At 39.0% G+C, this 25,291-nt stretch overlaps 2 protein-coding genes across 3 annotated transcripts; both read left to right on the top strand.

Moving 5' to 3' along the window:
* The first annotated feature begins 619 nt into the window (after positions 1 to 619).
* On the top strand, positions 620 to 8,388 carry ccnc (cyclin C). Its single transcript, XM_066668171.1, has 12 exons — positions 620 to 789; positions 2,502 to 2,608; positions 2,887 to 2,971; positions 3,557 to 3,626; positions 3,725 to 3,776; positions 4,398 to 4,453; positions 5,007 to 5,042; positions 5,127 to 5,218; positions 6,285 to 6,352; positions 6,530 to 6,609; positions 6,828 to 6,946; positions 7,048 to 8,388. Exons 1-12 carry the CDS (start codon positions 758 to 760, stop codon positions 7,100 to 7,102), a joined length of 852 nt encoding a protein of 283 aa, XP_066524268.1. The 5' UTR covers positions 620 to 757; the 3' UTR covers positions 7,103 to 8,388.
* Positions 8,389 to 12,579: 4,191 nt separating this feature from the next.
* faxca (failed axon connections homolog, metaxin like GST domain containing a) lies at positions 12,580 to 24,737 on the top strand. Of its 2 annotated transcripts, XR_010802277.1 has the most exons (7): positions 12,580 to 12,917; positions 15,485 to 15,620; positions 16,405 to 16,601; positions 18,345 to 18,562; positions 18,826 to 18,942; positions 19,780 to 21,176; positions 21,229 to 24,737. XR_010802277.1 is itself a non-coding variant. In XM_066669406.1 (6 exons), the coding sequence occupies exons 1-6, from the start codon at positions 12,718 to 12,720 to the stop codon at positions 20,070 to 20,072; spliced, it is 1,161 nt and encodes a 386-aa protein (XP_066525503.1). In that variant the 5' UTR covers positions 12,580 to 12,717; the 3' UTR covers positions 20,073 to 24,737. The 2 variants fall into 2 exon arrangements, 1 of the variants encoding a protein (XP_066525503.1); XM_066669406.1 differs by having other exon boundaries at positions 19,780 to 24,737.
* The last annotated feature ends 554 nt before the right edge of the window (positions 24,738 to 25,291 follow it).

Below are 25,291 nucleotides of genomic sequence, written 5' to 3'. Positions count from 1 at the left end.
CAGAATATTTATATGTGAGAAATTGGCCATTTTAATTTAAACCCAAGATACCCACCAGTTAACAATGACTTAATATTAGCTCTTTGATTGAACACACAATAGTATTTCTAGATTACATTTACTGTTTCAAAATCATTGTGATATTCCACTGAACTGTAATAGGAGAATGGTGCCTCTGTCATCACTACTCAGGGTTCAGCACCTCAGAAACTGCACTATGTAAATATTGGAGGAGGATAATGTACATGTACAATTACATTTACATCTAAATTTATATATTTCCATTTGGAAACTGCAGTGTTCTAATGAGAGTCTCGAATGATTAGATTCAGACCAGGGTTTCTTACGTCGTATACTTAAGCATCCAATCCTGTCAACTGCATATGAGCGGCACAGGAATAAGTGGAGGCGGGGCCAGAGAATAATGACGTAATCATATATAAGTGCATACTAAATAAAGGCAAATGTGTAGACTTATATATAAGCAAATATTTATAACACTAAATTATTTTTGTCTTGAAAATAATTTCTAAATCTGTCATGTTATTGAATGCAAATGAGTGTTGCGGCATTGTAGTCAATGACCTGAGGGGGGCAATAAAGTGGTGGTTGTGTGTCTCTCCGGAGCCTGTTCTTGTCCGGACTCAAAGCGTAGGGGCAGTTTTCTGTTATCTGCTGTTTGAACTGGTGTACGAGTCCATTTTCTACGCGTTAAAAGTTCATTTAAGATTCTCTATTCTACCTCAGTCCGGGCACAATGGCAGGGAACTTCTGGCAGAGTTCACATTAGTGAGTATTTTCAGTGCAGACTCGCTGTGGCAACCAGTAAATAATTTGTTTCGGGGCCTGGCGGTTGCTAGCGAAGATAAAGCCGTGAAACAGTAAACCGCTTTCCTGTCCAAAATTATAACCTTATACAGCTCTTTATAACTTAATTATACTACCTGTCTGATAAATAACACTTTATTCGACTGTCTATGAATATATAAATGTGTGTTTTAAACGATTGTGCTTAATTTGAGGTAAAATCCTGCTGTGTTGTTGGGAGCTCACCTTAGCAAAATAGCTCGGAACGGTTAACGTTACATTCACTGTGCTACAGCCATAACATTAATATTACCCCATTGTTTCTAAAATCAATGTCCATTTTATCAGCTCCACTTGATATATAGCTGCACCTTGCTGTTCTATAATTACAGGCTTGGGCATATTTGTGGCTCTGCATACTTCTTAAATCTCAATTTAATCCTGTTTATCAAAATATAAGAACAACCACAGATAGCTATGATTTAACGAAGAACGATGAAATGCAGCTAATGATATATGCAGTTAAACAAATTGATTATAGTCTGTAATTGTAGAATTACAAAGTGAGTCTGTATGGTCAGTGGGACTGAGAAAATCAATATGAGTGTAGAAAAATAGGTCATTTTAAAGTTTATGGCTGATTAGTGCATTGTCTGTAGCTCTATTCTAGTTGGTTGTTTAGTTAAGCACTTAACTATTAATTCAGAGACGTTTCATTGTTTAAAGATTAATTCTAGAAAAAATACAAGCTCAGATTATTGACAGTGGTGAGGATTGGGAGTGTGCTGTCTGCAACCTAAATGTTGTTACTTTATTTACAGTCAAAAACTACAAGTGAAATGTTAATGTTTTTGAATGTTCTGTTGATAATAGCAGTAAGTCTAAACAAGGTTTTCTTTCCATGGTTTTGCGGTGCAATGTCATGCAAGTATCTATTATGTATTTGTGCAAAATAATAAAGCAATATCTCAGGCATCAGGACCGGTGTTTGTAATAAATCCATGCAATATGTTAAGGCTACAGCTTTTAAAGGCAATAAACTTGTCAAATATCTGGTTCCTGTCACCATCACAGTGAACAGTTCTGACTCATAGGTTTCTTTACTGAAAGTTTCAGTTCACATCACATGACTCAGTGTCTTTGTTTACATTTCAGCAAATTAATTATGTAGGTTATTTTAGAAATTGATGGAATTCCTGTTGTAATAAGGAGGGAGAATCTTGCTCAGTTTGCCTTCTTGCTTTTACAAGTAAATTCTAGCTCTTAATTGTTGAGGAAATCACAGGATCCTACATAATTTATGTTGTTGAGGTTGCAAAATGAAAGGTCTACTTTTCACACAACTGCCATGACATTTATAAATCCCAGTAGCTCAAAGATTAGAAGATTTTGTGTTGAAATGCAAAGCTCTCTGCACTTATAGAGGAATATACAAGAGGAAATAGAGTTAGTCTTTAGAGAAAGAATGAAATGCTTGTAATTTGTGACGACCTGTTTGTGATTGGTTTAAATATTTACATATAAACTCCAGTAAGAAATGCATAAAAAGTCACCTGACTTGAATTATAATACATGTAAAGCAGTTTAAACAAAACTGCAGTCGGTTTTAATTACTGGGATTGGAAACCACTTTAAATTATGTCACTATATAATTATGTATTCTAATTTTCTATTTTTTATATCACTCTGTTTAGCCTGCAGTGGGTGCTGGACAAGCAGGACCTGTTAAAAGAGCGTCAAAAAGATCTGAAGTTCCTCACAGAAGAGGAGTACTGGAAGCTGCAGATATTCTTTGCAAATGGTAAAGAACCATATAAATGAAAATGTCTTTACTTTTTTGTTTTACTAGTTCTGTGTTTTAGTCTTAGATCAAAGTGTATTGTAATTTATAAATGTAAATATCAATTAACAGATGAAGTAAAGGGACAATATGCATATGATTTAATTGAAGAGCAGAAGAAACTGAGCATGTTAACATGGTATTAAAACAGGTATCTCCTGTTCTGTTACATTGTAATTAAACCTTAGTAATGATTTTTAAGCACTGCTGAGATTCATGAGTTTAAATGTTTCTCTCAGTGATCCAGGCCTTGGGGGAGCACTTGAAACTCAGACAGCAGGTCATTGCTACAGCGACTGTCTACTTCAAACGCTTTTATGCGAGGTGAGTAATGTCTCCACGATCACACAGCTAACAGGGTTGGGTAATTTCATGTCCAATAATAGAAGTAGTGCTCACAAGTCACTGCAACACTAAGACATCTGTTCCTTTAAGAGATCAAAACAGGGTCTAATTACATATTCATAAATCAAGAAATCAAGGGGTAGAGTTATATCTAACTGATTTTAAGGCATTTGTGTATTTTGTTTCTTGGAAAAAATTGTAAATTGACATATTTTTAATGAACACAGACACATTTTTAGATGTTTAATTGATTTTGGAAATTGACCGTTTCTAAAACCATTGTTACACCACAGAATAAGGTGAATCTCCCCAAATTAAATTTTTGGCAAATCCATAAAATTATATACAAGATTTTATAACATTATGTTTATACAACATACAGTTTCTCTCCATTGTGAAAAGTAGCATAAAATTAAACAAAACCGCAGCTATAAGTTGTTTAGTATTATGAATTATTATAAATGTGTAAATTTTAATTAATTCCAGTCATTTGTGTGCATTTAATTTAAGTTAATAAGTTAAGATAATAATAATAATTTATTTTCAATAATTTTTTTTCCCCAGGTATTCTTTAAAAAGTATAGACCCGGTACTGATGGCTCCTACTTGTGTGTTTCTAGCATCAAAAGTGGAGGTGAATAGATCATTCCAATATTTATTTCTTGTTTTTTTACTTATGAAAATGGGGAAAAACTCAACTTGTCTTCATTTGTGGGTGTTTTCTTTTTGCAGGAATTTGGAGTAGTATCCAACACCCGCCTTATTTCTGCAGCAACCTCTGTGTGTAAGTGTATTAATATTAAAAATTGTCACTTAGCTTATCAAAAAACAGTTGTTGCTCATTTGAGATAAAATGCAACAGAAATAAATAACTTAGAAAATTGACAGCTGTGTTGGGAAAATCCAATTGGGAAATTGTGGGTTGATATTTACATCTGATATTTTAATCTGCTGATGCAGGTATTGATATAAACATAAAAGCTTATCTAAAATGGGATTGAGGTTACATCAAACTTGATTTGATATGCATTATTGTTTCTGTAAAATTAATCAAACAAAATGCAGAAACTTGAGTGAAGTAGTTGAGCATCACTTTAATGTTTGTCCCTTCCAGATAAATTTTGTTAAATCTTAAAATATATATTTTGCCTGAACATTTTTTTTAAGCAAATACCTGCTGATAATGATATTTTTCTGATATTGTTGTGCATCTTTGAGTTGAATATTTTCATGCAGTTCTACACATTCAGAAGCATACACACAGCTCCAAAAGATTTTCAAAGTAATTTAAAGGAAATACCTCTTATATTTTGTTTAATTTTTTTTAATGACATTAATGTCACTAATCTTGGGACTGTTGCTTCTTCTGCTTGAGAATCACACACAATCTTGTTTGTCTCAACAGTGAAAACGCGATTCTCTTATGCCTTTCCTAAGGAGTTCCCCTACAGAATGAACCATGTAAGTAAGACTTCCAACATTATAAAATGTCAAATTTAGTTTGGTCGTGTAATGTGCTGGTTGAGTTTTGTCACTCTTTTGAAAATGACTTACTCACTAGATTGTTCGGAACGCTACTTCCACACACACGTGTGCATGGGTTCAGTGATGAAGCATTCCTTAGTCTTGTAGTGTGTCACGGTTTTTGACGTGCGTAGAGGCACTCTACACACACTCTTGCCATCATGGTGTGAAAGTCTCATTGCTGTGGAAAATTGTGGCAGTGATTCTACTATCGCATGCATGTGCTAAGTGTTTTCTGATAACTCATGAGGTTGTTCATTTTGGCCTGTGTGTCATGTGCTTGGAGAGTAATGCCTCAGCTGTCCAGAAGCTGCGGGAACATTTATTGATCTGCTTGTGTAGGTCGACAATCAAGGCAGGGATTATGATTAGTGCAGTTGCCACATGATTTATCGGGCTACAGAGACGTGTAATCAACTTTTCATCTGTGTCTCTCCATTCACTCCCTAAGCCCTGACTCTCATGTTATTCCCCATCTCTTCCATCATAGATCTTGGAATGTGAGTTCTACCTACTAGAGCTTATGGTGAGTGTGCCAGTCTAACAGCAGGTGTTTCTAAATGCCCTGATTGGTGTTGGTGCACTGATTAATGTATGTTACTGTGTTCAGGATTGCTGTCTGATCGTGTACCACCCCTATAGACCTTTACTTCAGTATGTACAGGACATGGGGCAGGAGGATATGCTGCTTCCATTAGCATGGTAAGAAAGGTGATTGTGTGAGTTTATGATGTGCATAATTTCGTTTGTTAATGCTCACAGTCTTGGCCAGAGCACTCCTTTAAGTTTTAGTTTCAGTGAGGGTTTCCAGGTTAATTAAATAGATAATTTTAACTAATGAGTCCCACAATCGTCCTGACTAGGGATACATGTTTTTTTTTTTTTATTAATGTAAATGTCAAATAATGTTAGCTCAAGTAAAACAACTTTCTCACTTTCTGGAATAACGGAGAGTAGGCGGTGAATGTGGGGAGACGAAGTGTAGATATGGCTTAACTTAGCACGAATTTCGATGTCTGCTATTTACACTAATGCTAAATTGCTAAAGCTACAATTTGCTAATCTTCAAAGCTCGAGGGTCGAGAGAACGAGAGAAAAAGGGTCAATGACTCAAGTCTGGGTGCTGGGAGACTCGCCTATTGGGGTCAATGGCCATTTCCAGCCGCTGGCTTGGCGGAGGCTCGGGTTCATTTCTAGAGTCGTGGTTTGTTGGTGGAGGCAAAAAATATTCAAATGCCTGGTTCGTATCTTGGAAAGTTCGTTAGTATAGGCGTTCGTTAGTAGAGGTTCCATTGTATTGCAATTTTTTTATGTGGGAAGATTACACACTTAAGTGATTCCTACCAGGAATTACTGGGCACTAGGCAGGAACACACAATGCAGGGGGGCGCTAGTCCTTCGAAGGGTGACACACACTCACACATTCACTCACACCTATGGACAGTTTTGAGCTAATTCACCTACCAACATGTGTTTTTGGACTGTGGGAGGAAACTGGAGCACCCGGAGGAAACCCATGCGGACACAGGGAGAACACACAAAGCTCCTCACAGTCCACACAAGTCCTATATAAAGGGTGCCCATGCACAAAAACAGGTCTGAAATGTGCTTAAGTAACATCTAATGCAAAAACTGATTTATAAAGAAATACTCTGCTAAAAAAGTAGCGTGTATTTAGGCGCAAGATTTGACCCATGCATTTTTTTCCTATAATTTTCAGTGTGAATGATGCAGCATATGTTTAAAATATGTGTTTCTGTTACAACAGGAGGATAGTGAATGACACATACAGGACAGACCTGTGTCTGCTCTATCCACCATTTATGATTGCCCTTGGTAAGTGATTTTAATCATTTTGAATTAGTGCATGTATTGGTCAGAGTCTTGTACAAGACTGCTTTATTATATTTTACTCTTGCTGCTTCGTGCTGTGATACAGTGTTTAGTATGTATGGCTTTTCACAACTGGGATTGTGTTTAAAGCCTCTTTTCTGCATCCTCTTGTCCTCACAGCGTGTTTGCATGTAGCATGTGTGGTGCAGCAGAAAGATGCCCGGCAGTGGTTTGCAGAGCTTTCAGTGGACATGGATAAGGTAGGAACATATTAAACATATTTGTCGGCACTACTTTATGTGGTTACATGGAGAGAGAGTATTTTCCAATTACTCAGTCACAAAGCTTTGTGCAAAGAAGTTTTTAACTAATCTAACAATTTAATAAACAAACTAACATTATTGCTCCAATTAAGTCAAATTAAATTACTAAGAAAAGAATTTACCGGAGTATGACTTGTGATATATTTTTTAAACAGATCTTGGAGATCATAAGGGTCATTCTGAAGCTCTACGATCAGTGGAAAAATTTTGATGACAGAAAAGAAATGCCTACTGTACTAAACAAGGTGCCAAAGCCTAAGCCCCCACCCAACAGGTATGAGCTAAACTGAGCAAACTCCTTACCTTAGTTAAATAAAAAACAGTGAATATTTACATGTGGCACATGTTTACTGCCATTATTATATTGGTCCACAGTGAGAATGACCAGAGCTCCAATGGAAATCAGAACAGCTCATACAGTCAATCATGAGGCGTCCCCTGCTGGATCAGCATAGGCATGTCAACACAGGCAGGCCACATTAAACACAGCAGCATATCTTGGTCATTTGAACTCTTCTCCAAACTGAAGGGAACACAGACCTGCTTTGCAGCCTCTCTTTGTGTCTCTCTCTCTGTCTTCATCCACCAGTAAAAGCAGATGGAATGCTGACTGTGCTTACAGTATACAGTCACAAAGGTGGCCTCAGTTAACCAATGATGGGAATCTTCTGATGTTCTGCGGAGTTATGCCTTTACTGTCATTTACGATTGGATTATCTATGGACACGCACACACACAGCTCACACACCTGTCTGTGAAATGTGCTCATTTATGTTCTTGGTCCTAACTTCCTTGAAAAATCCCATAAAGCAGGTGCACTGTGGGAACAAGAAAACTTGATACATTTTTCATTCTTCTTTTTGTGGGTGTGTGTGTGCCTCTCACTAAAAACATAAGAGTTTGCATTCCTCAGGGAAATGGTCTGCTCCACAGAAGGCAGACTGTGAACTGATTGGCCACAGGGCTGTGTGATCTCATTGGACCCTTGTACTGTGTAATCAAATCCTTAATGGGTTAATTCTTGTTCTTTTTTTTTCCCCCTTTTCTCGTGGGTGGACGAAGGCACTGTGAATGAGAAAGTATGTTATATTTTTATTATTATCATTTCTTTTAGAAGTGCTCATTCACAGCTTTCTCCAAAAACTGCACTTGGGAATATGCTTTTGAAATGTATATTTTAAAAAATACTCTTCAGATTTGTTTACTCTGAGTTTGTTGTACGTTTGTTGTACTTGTGTATAACCAAATCATTCTGATTTCATGTTTTTTGGCAAACAGATTATGGGCTTATTGTACTGTTAGATGTAGTATGTTCTGTACATGGATTTCAGAATAGTCTAAAGGCTTTGTATAAATCAAGATTTTCTTCCTAGCCAGTATTCAACATACATTTTTGTGTTTTATTTGAGATTTATTGGTTTTGTTGATTTGTGAAAGGAGGCATCACTGGAGGCATGTGGTCATTGGGTCTCTTACAGTGGCCTTGCATCCTACAGTGGCTGAGATTTTAAAAATTCGGTCTCGGTGCTGTTGTGGTGAGAATGTTTAAACACCTTGTGTGTACTCCAGCTCAAATATGATCCCTTTGTGATGCAGGAGGTATTGTGTATATGATTTTCATGTAAATTTGATAAGCGGTGTGTCAGTGGAGTATGAGTGTTTTTCCCCTTCCCCCCCCAATTGTGTCACATATTGAATGCCTTATTCAATAAAGCTGCTGGTTGAACATTGTATATGTGAGAGTTATTGTAAGTGTGAAGGGGAGTTTTAGGAATACAAAGTAACCAAAACTGCTTTACCTGAATCACAGATATAACTCTAAGTATATTTTAGGTGCTGTAACGTTGGGCTTTGTGAAATGTACTCCAAAACAAAATTTTGTATTTATATTTATTCAATCTCTTAAGGATTCTAAAATGAATTCCAGCACAAGCCTAAAGCTGCAAACATGGCTGTTTGCATTGGCAAAGAGGATTTGGCACATTTTTCATGGGTGCAACCCACATACTCGGCTCTACTGCTCCTCCCACAAATGCATGTTCCATGTGGGACCACTTAAAAGGAAAATGGACAGACTCCAATGGTATATTATTTACTGCAAAGAAGCATTGTTACAACAAAGAAAATCTACCAAACACAAATTTGCTTACTTTTTGTGCTGTTTAGTTCAAGTATAAACATAATTGGAAGGTTATAAAAGGAAGACCAGGGAAGACTTCAAAGGGTAAGGATATAAAACTATATACAGGGGTTGGACAATGAAAGTGAAACACCTGGTTTTAGACCACAATAATGTATTAGAATGGTGTAGGGCCTTCTTTTGCGGCCAATACAGCGTCAATTCGTCTTGGGAATGACATATACAAGTCCTGCACAGTGGTCAGAGGGATTTTAAGCCATTCTTCTTGCAGGATAGTGGCCAGGTCACTACACTGTAAGCCTGGATAAGTTGAGTTTACTTAAATTTAAGGAATTTACACCTCAAGGATAAGTTGATTTAACTTTTTTGTTTTTGTTATACCAATTCCTTTACCTAGTAATTCTACTTAACATCATAAGTTGAAGTAAATGAAATTGATTTCTACTTAAATTTTCTTTTTAATCCTATTTAACTTTATTATTGATTAGAAATATTTATGAAAATACAAGACAGACCAATACAGTCCTTTTTGTGCTTTATTATTTCCTTGAAATACAACATCAAAGGGACATAATGCACCACCCTGAAAATTTGCTGAAACATTCTTATATACAATGGTATATAAAGTTGTACTCAAATTTATACTCCTGGAGAAAATTGTAAGACTTGTATATTTTTTTTGAAAATATGACTGATCCTGAAAAACAATGTTATTTTAATAACACTTTGAGCAGAACTCTACATGTTTACCTCATGAAAGCAAAATCTCTTATGTATTAAAAAAAAATACATGAGAACATGTCCTCTAAAACAGCTCTTAAAATTCAACTAAAACTTATTTTAAACATTACAATAAAAAAAATTAGTCAAGTTTAAATGCAGTTACCCCATAGCTACCATGTAGTGGTTAAAATGTAAAATAATAAATAAGAAAATGAGCTCTTAAATCTGAACTAAAGCTGTCCTGACATAGATAATATAGCCACTGGGGGAGGAAAAAGACAGAGAATATGACTTCTCTAAACTAATGCTTCCTAATGACAAAATTCTACTAAAATTAGAGCCAAACAGGTGCACACAAATTTTAGGCCATATTGTGTACACGGCAAACAGAGCAAAAACATAAACAACAGATTTTGTACATGGAACAAAAACCTTCCTGAATTCAGTTTCACACAGCAAGCTGATTCTTTAATGTTTGAATTTTGGGTGATAGTTCACGACTACTCAGGTTGAGCATTACCTGCTGAATAAAGCAGAAAGTGTTTTTCATGCCCTTAGGGTAGTCCAGGTGAAGAGCATAGATGAGACCAAACAGAAGACAGGTGGCCTGGGGTAAATTGGCCAGGTCATCCATCACCACAGTGCCTTTCAAGATGATACCCACTTTGTTTGGGTTTACTTGAGGGTGTTCCTGATCAACACAGAGGAGTCCCACTGAGGTTTGACTGAGTCACATCCTAACAGAAAAAATTAAATTGACAAGCAAAACAATTAATTATATGTTGTCCACCAACTACCAGAGTTGCTTTAATTGCCATAAAAACTGGAATCTGCCATAAACATCTGGAAACCATGTAATTCTGTCCAATAATAGTTTGAAGAATTCCAGGCCTGTATTTTTACTATTCTGGTGTATATGCCTCCTTCAGCATAAAGTAGTGCAGAATCTGATTCAGATTTATTTTATATCAATCTGTATCTTTGATACACTTCAGAAGAATAGTTTACACAAAACCAAATTACATGATTTTTCCAATTAGCCCATATGTAGTCAAATAACTCATCAAAAAGTCATGATTAAAATCCAGATATTTCTTTAATTCTTTAATTTCTTTAATTTAAACAAAACCATCTCTGCTGAAAAAAACCCCAAAATGGTGGGGTCCCCAGTTTTCTGTTAAATTACCTTAATTTAAGCTTTTAAGTTAATCAATTTAAAACGTACAACTTTTAGTTCATTAAACTTAAAACTGTTTATAGATTTAAATGAGTACTAATATGAGTATAATATACTTACATTTGATAGTAATGCAATAAAACTTAAACTGTTGAGTTCAACGTACATAATTTATTTAAGTAGATATAAAATCCGGGCTTGCAGTGTACGTGATGCTGGTGGAGGAAAACGTTTCCTGACTCGCTCCTCCAAAACACCCCAAAGTGTCTCAATAATATTTAGATCTGGTGACTGTGCAGGCCATGGGAGATGTTCAACTTCACTTTCATGTTCATCAAACCAATCTTTCACCAGTCTTGCTGTGTGTATTGGTGCATTTTCGTCCTGATACACGGCACCGCCTTCAGGACACAGTGTTTGAACCATTGGATGAACATGGTCTTACTGGTGCAGTGTGCAGTTAATGAAGATTGTCCACCAGACTGCTCCAATTTAGCCATGAAACCTCCCACACTACAATGACAGGTGTTTCATTTTCATTGTCTAACCCCTGTATAAAACAGTATGCCTTGAAAATAGAAAATGCACAACAAAAAAACGAATGGGTGGAACTGTAAGTAATGAAAAGCGCCACTGACAACAGAAGAAAACAGGGTTGCAGGGCTAAGGAGAACCAGTCACGGAGTGGTGTATGTTTAGACCAATGTGATATTCAAGGATAAATCATGAATTAGTATTGGCCAAGGAGATCCTTTTTTTTGTATAGTGCCATTCTGATAAACATTTAAAAATAAGCAATAAATAAACAGAAATAAACAATCGTATGTTTTTTTCACTCATTCATCGTCAGTAACCCTTATCCAGTTCAGGGTCGCGGTGGGTCCAGAGCCTACCCGGAATCACTGGGCGGAAAGCAGGAACAAACACTGGAGGGAGCGCCAGTCCTTCACAGGGCAACACACAAACATATTTACACCTAAGGACACTTTTGAGTCGCCAATCCACCTACCAACATGTGTTTTTGGACCGTGGGAGGAAACCCACGCAGACACAATTACTCCTCAGACACTACCTCCTGGGCCACTGTGCCGCCCTACAATCTAATCCTATTATCTATATCAGTTAAAAGACCAGGGGAGGTATCCATCATTACTTCTACAGTCAATTCACACGTGTACATTAAAATTTCATGTCAAGAAGAGGTAAAAGTTATCAAATCAGTGTATGTTTATAAAGTAACTGTCAGATTATCAACTAAAATCAATCCCATGTAGTACTTGGTCCTCCTTGGGCATGAATACTTTGGGCCATGGAAATGGAAATAGAAACATCTATGTTCAACAACAGCTCAGCCATGAGGAAGAGTGTCCAGAAGCAATTCTTGAACTTCCGCTCACTCCTGAGTTTCCAAGCTGCCTCAAAAAACTGGGAAAATGGGAAATTAGTGAAGTGCTTTGTGAAAATCTGCAGTGAAACATTTACTTGATCAGCCCAGTGATTTGTTTGGGAGTGGGGCTGGGACAGCATTCCACAAAGCAGGATTTTATCATTGCTAGCATATACCACAAAGCAGGATTTCTTTTAGCCAGCTAACCTAAGCCCTGAACTCCAGCCTGTCCAATAAGAAGAGAAAGTAAGCCCTAAGGCGTTAGCTAGCTGGCTAACTGTATCCTTCAGTGTGGATTAACCCCACACACCCTAGACCACAGCTGCCTCTGTGTTTGTTTATTTCTTTATTAAAATGAGTTCAGCTTTAAGGGGTGCGCGTGCGCACGTGGTTCGGGCCGCGTGATGACGCCACTCTCCGCGGCGCAGCTGCTGCTCCGGAGGAGGCGGAGGCGGAGGTTGTGGGGTGTTGCGGAGGAGATTGTTGTTGTTGTCGCTGTGGCGGCGGACTGATTTGAGAGTGCTCCGCGGCTCGGCGGAGTGTGGAGCCCCGCGCCCCGCGCGCTGCGGGCGATGAGGAGGCCGTCGCTGAACGCGCGGAGGAGGGCCGCCCGGCGGCATGCAGCGCGGCGCGGGGCTCGGGCTCGGGCTGGGGCTCGGTCGCTCTGAGGGGCTCCGCCTGCTCGTGTTCGCCGGTCGCCCGCCCAGCGCCGACCCCGCGGTCATGACGGACTCGTGGTGGCGAAGGACGCTGTGCCTTGCTGGGGGCGCGCTGCTCGCCGCCGCCGCGTATTTACTCTACGAGCTGCTGGTGGTCAGGTAACTGCAGCGTCTAACAGCCTCTCGGTGACTTCAACACACGGTCACCAGGCTTCATACGTATTAACTCCGCGATTTTATATATGAACAGCAATGCAGAGACTTGTGTTTTTGTACAAATATTAATTTTACTGAATGTAACAGGGTTGTTGAGCTGTGCGAGGGAGGCGCTAACGCTAGCCTGCAGTAGAGGGAGGATAAACACTGGGAATTACGTTTAAAATAAGACAAATTAAGCTTCAAAACAGTTAAACGTGTCATAATCCGTCCTTAGTGATTCCTTATATTACAGGAAGGGGGCAAGTATAGGGGCTTTTATTGTGAAGTATGTTTTAATGCCCCCCCCCGCCCCCCCCAATAATAGCAGACTGTAGTAGTGGGCTCCATGTTTGGTCAAGGACAACAGTTCCAGTAGCATCGCTAGGGTTTGGTCTCAGAGGAGAGTGCCTCTTGTTATTGCGACCAAACCTGGCTGCAACCTTGCTATTGTTTCAGAACGACCTTTAATGACCTCTTAAGTAATGTTTTTATGGAGTAATGGTCTTGGTCTATGCTGCCCTTTACAAAACGTATCCGGTTACAGGAAGATTAAAAGAGCCTGGCCATTTTAGAAATGAGAAGAGCATCACCCTTTCATACAAACATTAGATTACGTGACCTTACATGACGGCTTCTTTGGGCTGATTTATTGATGATGACATGGTGGAATGCTTCTATTCATTCAAACTATCAGCCAGGTGGTAGTCTAAGCTGGAACAGCTTGTACACAAACATGCCTAGTGTTGTTTTGAGTCACATATGAGGCCTGCTGCTCTGAGAACACGGTGAGAGACTGGCTACAGCAGTAATCCTATGCACGTTTCAGCACCACTTCAATTTGGACAGCGACCGTTTCCTGTGTATAGCATAATACATCATGGGCTTTCCCTAGGAACTTAGGAACTGAGTTGATTTGCCTGTAAAATTAACTGCTGTTGCAAGGTGTGGTAATACATTTTTACTAGACTTCTTCCTGATCAGGGTAATTCTGGGTCAACACAGAACAATGGGTGTCATTGTCTCTATGCAGATATTTTTCTGGTTGGTTTGAATTAAGAGGTCATGAAAGAGTCAAAATATGACACAGCCTTGCTCCCCAGGTCTGGCAGACCAGGGTAGTTTTTTTCCTTCCTTGTTGCACCATCCAGCTCTAGCCAATAGGCCACCGATCCAATGACTGTTTGAACCTATTCAAAAGCCCACAGCATAATTTTATGAGCTGCTGTTGTGAGTCAGATAAAAAGAAATGTGATTACTGCTGTAGCTGGCCAGTCAGGGCTCTGCAGTCTTTACATGTAAAGGTTTAGTCCCTTCTCTGCTGGAACCAGGAGCAAGCAGGGATAAAAGAACCTGGTTTCAGATAAAAGGTACCTGATTTGCCTAATGGAAAAGCAAAAAAGCCAAGTAGTGCTGAGTCAAGTAGAGTCACTAAAAAATAAAGCATTGGGTCAACAAATAAATAAATGCAATGTGTTGTGTTTTGTGCCAACTACTCTCAACTGTCTCAGTTATAAGACTCCATTTCAGTCAACTGAGTGTGAGACAATTTAAACATTGATGCAAAAACATGAGAGCATTCATAAAAACCGGAATAGAATTGTAACTTCTTTCTCCCTCTGTTTAACTTGTTACGTTTTAAGTCTCAAAGTGAGTAAATAATTAAATTACAAAAGCACCTTAGGGTCATAAAAGTGTTCTTAGCGGTTATAACACTGTCTCTTACAGAGTTAAGGAAAGCTAGCCGGCTAATTCTGCCTATATCCACCAAACACAGACCATCAACACGACAGAAAAACGGGCAAACCTAAACACACCAATAAATAAACCACATATTTGGGTCATGAAAATTATTATAACCCTCACCCTGGTAGTTTTTTGTGCCTTATCCACAATAAGGTGTGTGTGGAGCAAACTGAAGCAGCCTTCTCCGGTAAAATTTGTCTTGTCCGAGTGGGCGGGCGAAAGCAAATGAATGAGAAATTGGTGTAATCCAATACAAATAATTGAGTTGCCAGAAACGGTTTTTGCTTTTTAGCATTTAATGGAATATATTGAGCTCGGGTTAGTCGGGAAATTGTCTTGAACAACACTTATGTTATTTAAGTTGCCAAAACTCAATAAAACACCAAATGAAAATAAAAACTGTACCAAAATCATTTAAATAATTTTTTTAATCTTAAAGCAGTGCATATATTTAAGTATTGGCTAAAAGCCACCAATGAGAAGACATATGATCTCCATAACATAACTAAGATCAGATGAGTTGGGTTTCACATCCTCATGGATTTGATGATGATAATACAGACAAAAAAAGTTTAAATTAATAATGTCTGATTTATTCTGATATTACATTCACTCACAGACTCTGTCCACTGAAGATTAGTGACAGTGCCAATTCTGTAGCAGTGTTCTTTTGCTTATTTGGTTTTTTGGTGCATCTGGACATGCAGGAATCACCTTTGCCTCTTCATGTAGAGAGTCCGACTCTGTACTGATGTCTCATAACTGTCTGTTCTCGTGTCTCACAGAAAAGAGCAGGAACTGGATTCCAAAGACGCCATTATCCTTCACCAGTTCACCCGACCCAAGAATGGAGTTCCCAGCCTGTCTCCTTTTTGTCTGAAAATGGAGACCTACCTGCGCATGGCAGACCTGCCTTATCAGGTGCTACTTGACTTGTCAGAAACATAAAATGAATCAGCAGCAGCGAGCTTAGTTTATACGTAAAAAAGAAAACAGAAAACAGTGCCTTTATGATACAATCATATGGATATATTTATTTATTTATAAGTTAGCTGAACTAAATAACCTTGGCAGAGAATTGGGTTATTATTTTATAAAAAATTTTAATGTTTTTACCTGCCAAAAGTATTCACTCACCCATCCAAATCATTGAATTCAGATGTTCCAATTACGTCCATGGTCACAGGTGTATAAAACCAATCATCTAGGCATGCAGACAGCTTCTACAAACATTTGTGAAAGACTGGGTTGTTCTCAGGAGCTCACTGAATTCCAGGATGTTATGGTGATAAGATGCCACCTGTGCAACGAGTTTACTCGTAAAATTGAAAAGTGATTTGGAACGACAGCAGCTCGTCCACAAAGTGGCCTAAATGGCAGAGTATGGTCAGTGGATGCTGAGGCGCATAGTGCACAGAGGTCGCCAACTTTCTGCAGCCAGTCGCTACAGACCTCCAAACTTCATGTAGCCTTCAGTTTAGATCAGGAATAAATTAAAGATGTAGTATAGCTGTAATATATTAAGTTATAGCTACAAAGGTTGGGCCAACATCATATTAAACCCTATGGATTAAGAATGGGATGTCACTCAAGTTCATATGCGTGCGAAAGCAGACCAGCAAATACTTTTGGCAGTATAGTCTAGTTTTTGTGTAAGGGATAAGGCATTGTCTTAATTTCCCATTGGTTTTACACATCTCCACAGAACTTCTTTGACGGGAAGTTGTCTCCACAAGGGAAGATGCCATGGATTGAGTACAACCAGGAGCAGGTCTATGGCTCAGAGTTCATTATTGACTTCTTGGAAGAGAAGCTCGGTGTAAATCTGAACAGCAGTCTGAGTCCTGAGGAGAAAGCCGTGTCACGGGCTATCACCAAGATGGTGGAGGAGCACTTCTTCTGGTAGGGAACTCACCATGTCTTTTACCACTCAGGCTAGAAGCTAAGAAGTAAACATCGCAGGAGCACACCATAGGAAGATTAGTTTTGTTAGTTTCAGTGTAGAAGTTCACCTATAAAGGACAATAGAAACCAGTAATTCACAAGACTGCTGCTCTTTACAGTGAGGACCTTGAATAGCTTGTGTGTGCAGGGGCAAATTTTTTGCATTCTCCACAAGTTTCAATGAGGCAGAATAGCTGGGTTTCCCATATTTTTTGCAATATTTTGCTTCTGCTATGTCAACTAGTGCATTCCTATAAGCCTATTAATAAATCTGACATTTTGTAGCATGTTGCTTATTGTATGGTTTGCTTATTAGTGTGTGCTGCAGCAGGGGAAGATGAAGATGTGTGTAATTGAGGTAGTGGGGCCAATGCAGGGACATACTGTATGTAACTGTCATTTGTGTATTTAGCATAGACTGATACAAGACAAAAATACCTCCTGTATCCTCTGAATAATTTCCACAGTTTGTTTTTGGTTTATACTGTTAACTGACAATGACAGTTTGGTTTAAATGTGATTATTCTCTATATTTTAAGCTCCAGGCCTATCATTTTATTTTATTCTATTTTTAGTCAAATATTTAGGTTTTTAGTTTTGAGATTCAGGAATTCATTTTTTTTTTTTTTTATAAATGTGGCTATCGTATTCAATCCCGTATTCAGCCTCGTCAACATAAAAGTCCTGAACGAAGCCTACAACAACCTACAACGCCATGCTACAGTTCATTTAGTCGGATTTATACCTCAAATTAGACCAGACCACCCCCACGAGGCTCTGGCTAACTCATGTACTCTGTGCCCTTAGCCACACTGTGTATATATGAGGTAGGGAGAGAGTTAGTGGGAGTTGCAGACAAACACACACACACACTCACACACACACACACCGAATATTGGAATATTCGCCAAAGTTTGCGACAGAAGATCCGAAGCCCTAAAAATGGTATACGGGACAGTCCTATAGTGTACTCTGTAGCTCTGTATTCATAGGCTAAATTGCAATGTCAACACAACTTCAGTTTTTCCATTGGGATTTTGATATAAACAACCTTTCAAATCTACTAAAGATACTGATGCTGTGCTTATTTTCTTAAAGGGTCTCTATTATTGAAAACAGGCTTTCTCTTACTTTTTTATGAACATATTTTAAAATGATATTTGAAGTTGCAAATATTAGATTTTTAAAAGTTACCTTTATTCAAAAATCTGTTTAGAATTAAGTGTTTTTGTAGTGTGTGAGTGAATGTGTGAGTGTGTGTGTTGCCCTGTGAAGGACTGGCGCCCCCTCCAGGGTGTATTCCCGCCTTGCGCTCAATGATTCCAGGTAGGCTCTGGACCCACCCTGACCGTGAATTGGATAAGGGTTACAGATAATGGATGGATGGATGTTTTTGTGATGTTATGGAGACAATAAGCTTAACCGTTACATTCTACTCAGCATACAGATATTTAGGCCCAAACATTCATGCTGAAGTCACAAATAAACTGTTTAAGTCCGGGCAAAACACAGGGCAACCAATCAAAACAGAGATGTCATTGGAAAGAGGAAGTATTGGAAAATGGCCTTGTCTAAATGGATTAGTTGTGGTTTTGGTTCCTAAAGCAATGCAAGCACAAGAGCGAGACAAATGTAGGATCTACGTTGTTTACTGTGAAATTTTACCACTATTTTATGTGTCTGTTTATGTGTCTGTTTCAGGACGATAGCCTACTGTCAGTGGGTTGATAACGTGGAGGAAACTAAGAACATGTTGGCTGTGAGCGGGCCTCTAAGCGAACTCCTGAAGTGGATCTTAAGTCATGTGACTGGCAGCCTGGTGAAGAAAGAAATGTACGGCCATGGCATTGGGCGCTTCTCGAAGGATGAGATCTATGCTCTGATGGAGAAGGACATGCGCACCCTCGCCACTCTGCTTGGTCAGTTTGAGAGAGAGTGCTATAGTGTGTGTGTGTGTGTGAGAGAGAGATAAGTACAAGGTAATTATGAGGGAAATGGATAATTGGAACGTGTACACAGAATATTTCCAGGCTGATATCAGCTCTTTCAAAACACATTAAAAAAATCATACAAAATCAGTGGAGACACCTTATGGTAAGGGGAGTGTACTGCATATCCAGTTGTTTGTTGTGTCCTTCATAAAGCATAATATATTCTTTTCTTTTTTGGTTTTTAACTAAAGGAGATAAAAAGTACCTCATGGGCCCCAAGGTTTCTACAGTTGATGCTGCAGTGTTTGGTCATCTTGCCCAGGCCATGTGGACGTTACCAGGCACGCGGCCGGAGCAGCTTATTAAGGGTGAGGTCATCAACCTTGTTCAAATTTCTGTACGTGAATTATATCTTTGACCAATTTTATATGTACTTACATTAGTTTTCCTCTGTGGAACTGACTGACTGTTAGTCAAACCCTATATAGATAAACATACACCAAGGACTTCATAAGAAATTTCTTAAAGCTATTGTTTATTTTATATACTACAAACTTTTAAAATTATTCGAATTAAGTTATTCCTTAAATGTTTTCTTATGTAGCCCACAGGCTTTTGTTTTTCATTCTACAGCTTACTGTTAAATAAGGCAAGACGTATTTTGAAAATTAGAGGAAAGCAAAATTCATTTGTCTATTTTAACTGTTTTCCCTGTGTCCACGTGGGTTTCCTCCGGGTGCTCCGGTTTCCTCCCACAGTCCAAAAACACACGTTGGTAGGTAGATTGGCGACTCAAAAGTGTCTGTAGGTGTGAGTGTGTGAGGGTATGTGTGAGTGAATGTGTGTGTGTTGCCCTGTGTAGGACTGGCGCCCCCTCCAGGGTGTATTCCCACCTTGCGCCCAATGATTCCAGGTAGGCTCTGGACCCACCGCGACCCTGAACTGGATAAGCGCTTACAGATAATGAATGAATGAATGAATATAAAAGAAGATAATACAAATTCATCATCATTTATTTCTTGATTAAAGAAATGTGCACAATCATAAGCTCACAGGAAACAGTATGACTCTAATATAAACCAATTGGTCTCTAACAGAGACGACTAATAGGACTCTAATATAGTAAACAGACTGATCTGAGCTATGCTGGAGCATCTGTTTTGATTTGTGTCTGTTTATCTAACTGAACTCTTTAATCTCTGTAGGTGAATTTATAAATCTAGCCATGTACTGTGAGCGAATCCGAAGGAAATTTTGGCCCGAGTGGTTTGTGGATGTTGAGGATTTCTACTACGATGGCTTAAGTGATGAACCCAACTCTCCGTCGCAGCTGCCCGACCTGGGCTTGTACTCACACAGCGACAGCTTCCCCGAAGAGCCCAGCACGCTCTCACAGTCCAACACCTCACCGTCGCTGGACAGCGACCCCACTGGACGCTCCCTCTTTGACTCTGACATGGAGGCTGATTACTCAGATACGGAGCAGCTCAAGTGTTGATTACTCCATCCACTGTGGGGCGTCTGCAGAGGTCCTGCCAGTCTGTTTTCCTTAAGGCTCCTCCCATCGGTCAGAAGTGGGGGAACCTAAGCAAAATGTACCTTCATGAGGAAGGTGAAGCTTCTTTAAGATTGCGAGACTGGAAGTGTGGCGTATGGTATATAGTATAGTCACATTTTACATGCAAACTAATTCTGAGTCTTGGTAGGAGGGAGAAATCAGGTCAGGAAAAGTTCTTAAGTGAATATCAAAAGTAAATCAAAATGAGGGACAGCCGAATCATTCCCTCCATAGTGAAAGACCACTGCTTGTGCTAGTTGCGTCCTCCCACCGTGTTTTCACTTCTCATTTGGAGACGAACAGATCTAATTCCTTAGATTCATTATTGTGTGGATGTTAATATGAACGTGAATATTTTAGGAACTATTCCGCGACCTGTCCATAAGGCCCCTCATGCCAGTAGGTTTTACCTAACGTTTGCCCTGGGACTCTGCTGTGTACAAGTCTGGTTCTCCTCCACAGTCTTACGCTGATGTCCTGCTTGTTCTGCTGCCTTCAAATCAGTTTTAACCTTATGAAGTTTTATTACAAAACACCCTAAATATGTCCCTTTAAATCCTTGATGACCCATAGTTGTCTGACAGTTACCAGGTGGTCGTGCTTTTTGTCCTTGCATAACAATTGGAATATTTAAATGGAAGGTTTATTCTCGTAGATGAAGATGAACAAATGGAAGTGTCTGCATTTAATTGTGTGTGGGTTTCTTTAATGATTTTAACTGCCTAATGCACACGTAATCATTCTGGAATTGCAGTGGCTTGTTTTAAATGAACCTTGGCATCCTCAAAAAGGCCTAAGCCTTTCTCTTAAGTTATTTATTTTTTAAAAATAATTAATTATTTTATTTTTTTATATAAAAGCCAGTACACCAAAACTTAATAGTTCAGTGTAGCCTTCGCTTGTATGTGTTTGTCTGTGTAATCCATCTGCTTTGTATGTTGTGCTTAATGCATGCATGGGCTTATTGTGCTAGACTCATGGAAATCATGGGCCCAACAAAATACATATTTTGCCCATGGTGTGGGTTGCATTGGTATGGCCATTGTTTTTTTTTTATGGCCACGGCTGAGCTTGCTATTTAATTTAGATATACAAGGCTCCGGTGATTATGCTTGAGGAGCTACATAGAAACTGACAGTGAAATCACCACATTCTAGAAATATTCTCTCTGTGCTCAGAGGGCGAGAGCAGCCAATACGTGTTTGTCAAACAGCACACACGTGTAATGTATATTGGTGCCTGATGTCGAGAGTGTGGTTCTTGTCTGAGAGTGTCCTTCCCTGTAAAGAGTTTCTAGTTTATTTGACGTTTGCGTAAGATGCTTTTCTTTGCTTCAACAGAAGAGAATAATACGTGTCTAATTTTACCAAAGAAGGTTGGTTCCAGTCCACCAATCAGAAATCAGTAAATTCACCAGTGTTGCCAGTACTCTTAAAGCTTCTTTACAACATGCATCCTCAGTCTAAGTGAACTCCGAGTCTACCTTTCTATGTTACAAGCACATAAACACACAGCTTTTGTCACCTACTGGATAGATTTCTTGGCTCAGAATGCAAGATTTCAAGGTCTTGGGAAAACTTCGGATTCTTGTTTTTAGGCTTGCGGATACTTTGAAATGAATAGAATGAATACTAAACTGCTGATTCTTGTTCCAGTCAAATGAGTCATAATGGATGTGCGTCCATGCATGAAAAGGACCTTAAATGACTTAAAGTGATTAGACACAGTTAGATTGAGCCAAAGGTAGCAACTTAACACTGTGATCAGAAAATGGCATAAATGTGCTTTGATATGTATCTGTTGTGGATCTGTATCTGGAGTGTTCTGTTCTGTTCTGAAAAATCATACGTTCAATGCAGACGAATCCAAGGTGAATCCTGAATGGTAATTAGTTTGATGTCATTTCGTAATCTATATCCCAAAAGTGGGTGTGGCTTAAACCAGAAGGGAGTGCTGACGTTTCAAACTAATCACGAAGCACAGATTCATAACACACTTAGACAAGAATAACTATGTTTTTTTGACCAGCTTTTCACATTGGCTCACACATACAGAGGTTGAATACTCACCGTCATTTGGTGTTGAATGATTTGACCTTTGATAGTGCTGAAGTATTTCACTCTGTCTAATAAAAGTGCTGTATGCTGATACCTAGTTCCAGGCCCAGCGGAAGGCTTATGCCTAGTGAAGATGCATATCCAGGTTCCTGGAGCACAGTCTTAAGCATTAAGCTGCTTTAGCTTGGAACTCTTAGCCCATTCGATTTAGCTCAGTCATTGGCTGTGTTCTTCTTTCCAGCCAAACAGATCATTTTGTGTGCTGTGAAATGCAAACATATTGTGCAAAATTTCAGCAAATGCTACTGGGAGGTGTGCCAGGGAAACGAGTTTCATATGCAGATGCATGCTAAGCGTTCAGTCAACACTGGTGATTTTATTGTGGTGGATAAGGGAGGGACAGGGCAGGGTAGGGTGTGTGTGTGTGTGCACGCGTGTGTCCATCTGGTGCATGAATGACTCATAGTCATGCATGAATACACTGGGAGGAAGAATTTATAAAGCAGTTGTCCCATGGGTGGCTGACACACACGGGGCCATGAGCATGGAGCCCATACAGCTGATCAGAACAGTGGCTGCAGCTTCAGTAATCTGCCTTTTGTATAGTACATCTGTACGTTCAAGGTGCCGACTCTAAACTGGCATTATATGTGGTGCATTAATGGTTTACTGTGCCAAACATGGAAAACTGAAGCTTGTTTACAGGAACACACACGGCCAGCTCTACTGTGCACCTCTTACCTGTTTTTGCATAATTTCCCTTACATTGTTCATGGGTCTGTTGTGTTTTTCTCAGTTTTCCTTTGTTGGACATGCACTGATATGGAACTAGACTTAAAATGATAACCGATAATTAGCACCTTACTGTGTGATATTTAAAACATTTGTGCAAAATGGGTTATTGTTTAAAGTGCCCATTTCTGGGAATATTACATCTTTTTTTTTTTATAAACCAGTTGGATGTAGTATGTATACATTTTTAAGTGTGAAAATATGTTAAAACATGCCATTATCACCCAATCCATGCAGTCCGTATGAAGAAAACAAACCACAAAACACCCATTTAACCTGTAGCAGTTTAGCCCCTCCCATTTTCTTACATGAAATGTTTTAGTAAAACTGCCTTACCTAAAGGTCGTGGTAGGGCCAACATTTACACCACTGCACCACTCTGAAGCCACTTGTTTGGACCATTTCTATAGATCAACTGTAAAGGCAGCTGCAATTTTTTTAAATGGAGAGAAAAAATATAAAATGAATATCACCCTTAAAGGCACAGAAACAAAAACAGCCTACTACACTAATATAATTCAGTCCACAAATAACATGACCTCCCTCTCTCAGTCTCAGTTATCTCACTGATTCATCTACACGAGTGGTCCACAGCCTTCAGTTTAAATCTTATAGCCATGACTTATTTGTATATATCAGATGTTGATTTGTGCTGTTTCATTTCTTCAATTCATGTGTTATTTGGGTTTTTCTTTGGACGTTTATTTATTTATTAATATATTTTTGTACAGAATGGATGTAAAAATGCGTGAGTGGGTTAGAGTTTTTGAAGATTTAAAATGGTGGATCTTGTTCATTTGCAGAGACTCACAGGGTTCAGATTTTAACAATAACTCGTCGCATATAATCTTCTGTTTAGGAGCTATTTGGGAAATATTCTTTTGTAATTGAAGTGTATCAAAAATGTTCTTCCAGCAACAAATGCAGAGAAACATGTAGATGTAAAAAAAAAAGGAATGATTACGTGGTTTTTAAAAACGAACCGAACAGAAAACTTGAACTGAAGCCCTGCCCATTGTTTGTTTGTTTGTTTGTTTGTTTGTTTATATGAATGTTTTTAGACATCTGATCAAGTTCTGTAAATATATTTTGCATGGTGATCCATTCCGTGCGACAGGAAAGGCAGACAGAGAGATAAGGTCGACTACATGCTTGAGTGTTCCTTTTAAAGTTGAATTAAAAATCACCTGAGAGCGGCAGCAGCTGGGGCACCACATTCAAAGAGGCAAGTCATTTCAGGAAACCTTTTCTTTACATTTAAGCTCTGGAAGTGTGCAGCCTTCCACACTGAACTTTCAAGTCAAATTGAAGCTGCAGGATATTTCAGTCTTCGTGAGATAAATGGACCGAACCACAGCTCAAAGGAATCCAAATCAGCTCAGAGTAACAGCTGTGGGGAAGAATGCAAAAGAGAAAGCAGGTCAAAGGTGAAATATTAGCAACCTTCACTGACCCCTCGTTCTTCAGTTGTGTGTGTGTTTGTGTGTGTGTGTGTGAGAGAGAGAAATGACCCTTGTGTGGAAAGGGATCTAACGTAGATTTTTTGGGAAGGGGATGATGTACATGATGAGTATCTGTAATAAAATGATTCCTATGAATGTATAGTACCTAGAGATGAACGGCTGTATGAAGTCCTCCAAATTAAAATGAAATATACCTGTGCTGCTGTCTCATGATCACGTTTATTTTGCTGAAGTCAAGTTTCGTCAGTCCTGTAAGGCGAGGTATTCGTGTTGTAAATGTATCATTAAAAAGGTACAACAGCTGCCTTAACGTCCAGTTTTGAACATGTGCCACATTCTGTTCTCCAGAAGGAAACGAGATGGGAGTCTTTTGAAAAGAAAACTATATAAAATTTAGAGTTGAAATAGGAAATGTATAAAATTGAGCTAGAAAATCATTGCTGTCTAAAGAAAACATGCATCTCCATTTTTGTTGATTTTTAGTTTATTGTATCATTTGAACATAGCAGCTGCTCTTCACATTCATTCATTCATTCACTGGGCACAAGGCAGGAACACACTCTGGAGGGGCACCAGTCCTTCACAGGGCGACACACACTCACACATTCCTGTTCTATACATTGCATGAAATTTTCATGAAGAATGGACGAAAGGGGGCAGCACGGTGGTGCAGCAGGTAGCGTCGCAGTCACACAGCTCCAGGGGCCTGGAGGTTGTGGGTTCGATTCCCGCTCCGGGTGACTGTCTGTGAGGAGTTGGTTTGTTCTCCCCGTGTCTGTGTGGGTTTCCTCCCACAGTCCAAAAACACAAGTTGGTAGGTGGATTGGTGACTCCAAAGTGTCTGTAG

The sequence above is a fragment of the Hoplias malabaricus genome, chromosome 4, assembly GCF_029633855.1.
Source record: "Hoplias malabaricus isolate fHopMal1 chromosome 4, fHopMal1.hap1, whole genome shotgun sequence".
Lineage (NCBI taxonomy): Eukaryota > Metazoa > Chordata > Actinopteri > Characiformes > Erythrinidae > Hoplias > Hoplias malabaricus.
Note: the sequence above shows the minus strand (reverse complement) of the source record. Positions and strands in the feature narration are given on the sequence as shown.

What these genes read in the sequence shown, in the direction of transcription:
- ccnc (XM_066668171.1), top strand. Translation starts at nt 758, where the DNA reads ATGGCAGGGAACTTCTGGCAGAGTTCACATTA. An exon ending in TTCTAGCATCAAAAGTGGAG is followed by an intron (nt 3,627 to 3,724) that starts GTGAATAGATCA and finishes TTCTTTTTGCAG; the next exon opens with GAATTTGGAGTAGTATCCAA. An exon ending in ACCATTTATGATTGCCCTTG is followed by an intron (nt 6,353 to 6,529) that starts GTAAGTGATTTT and finishes TTGTCCTCACAG; the next exon opens with CGTGTTTGCATGTAGCATGT.
- faxca (XM_066669406.1), top strand. Translation starts at nt 12,718, where the DNA reads ATGCAGCGCGGCGCGGGGCTCGGGCTCGGGCTGGGGCTCGGTCGCTCT. An exon ending in TACGAGCTGCTGGTGGTCAG is followed by an intron (nt 12,918 to 15,484) that starts GTAACTGCAGCG and finishes CGTGTCTCACAG; the next exon opens with AAAAGAGCAGGAACTGGATT. An exon ending in CACCCTCGCCACTCTGCTTG is followed by an intron (nt 18,563 to 18,825) that starts GTCAGTTTGAGA and finishes TTTTAACTAAAG; the next exon opens with GAGATAAAAAGTACCTCATG.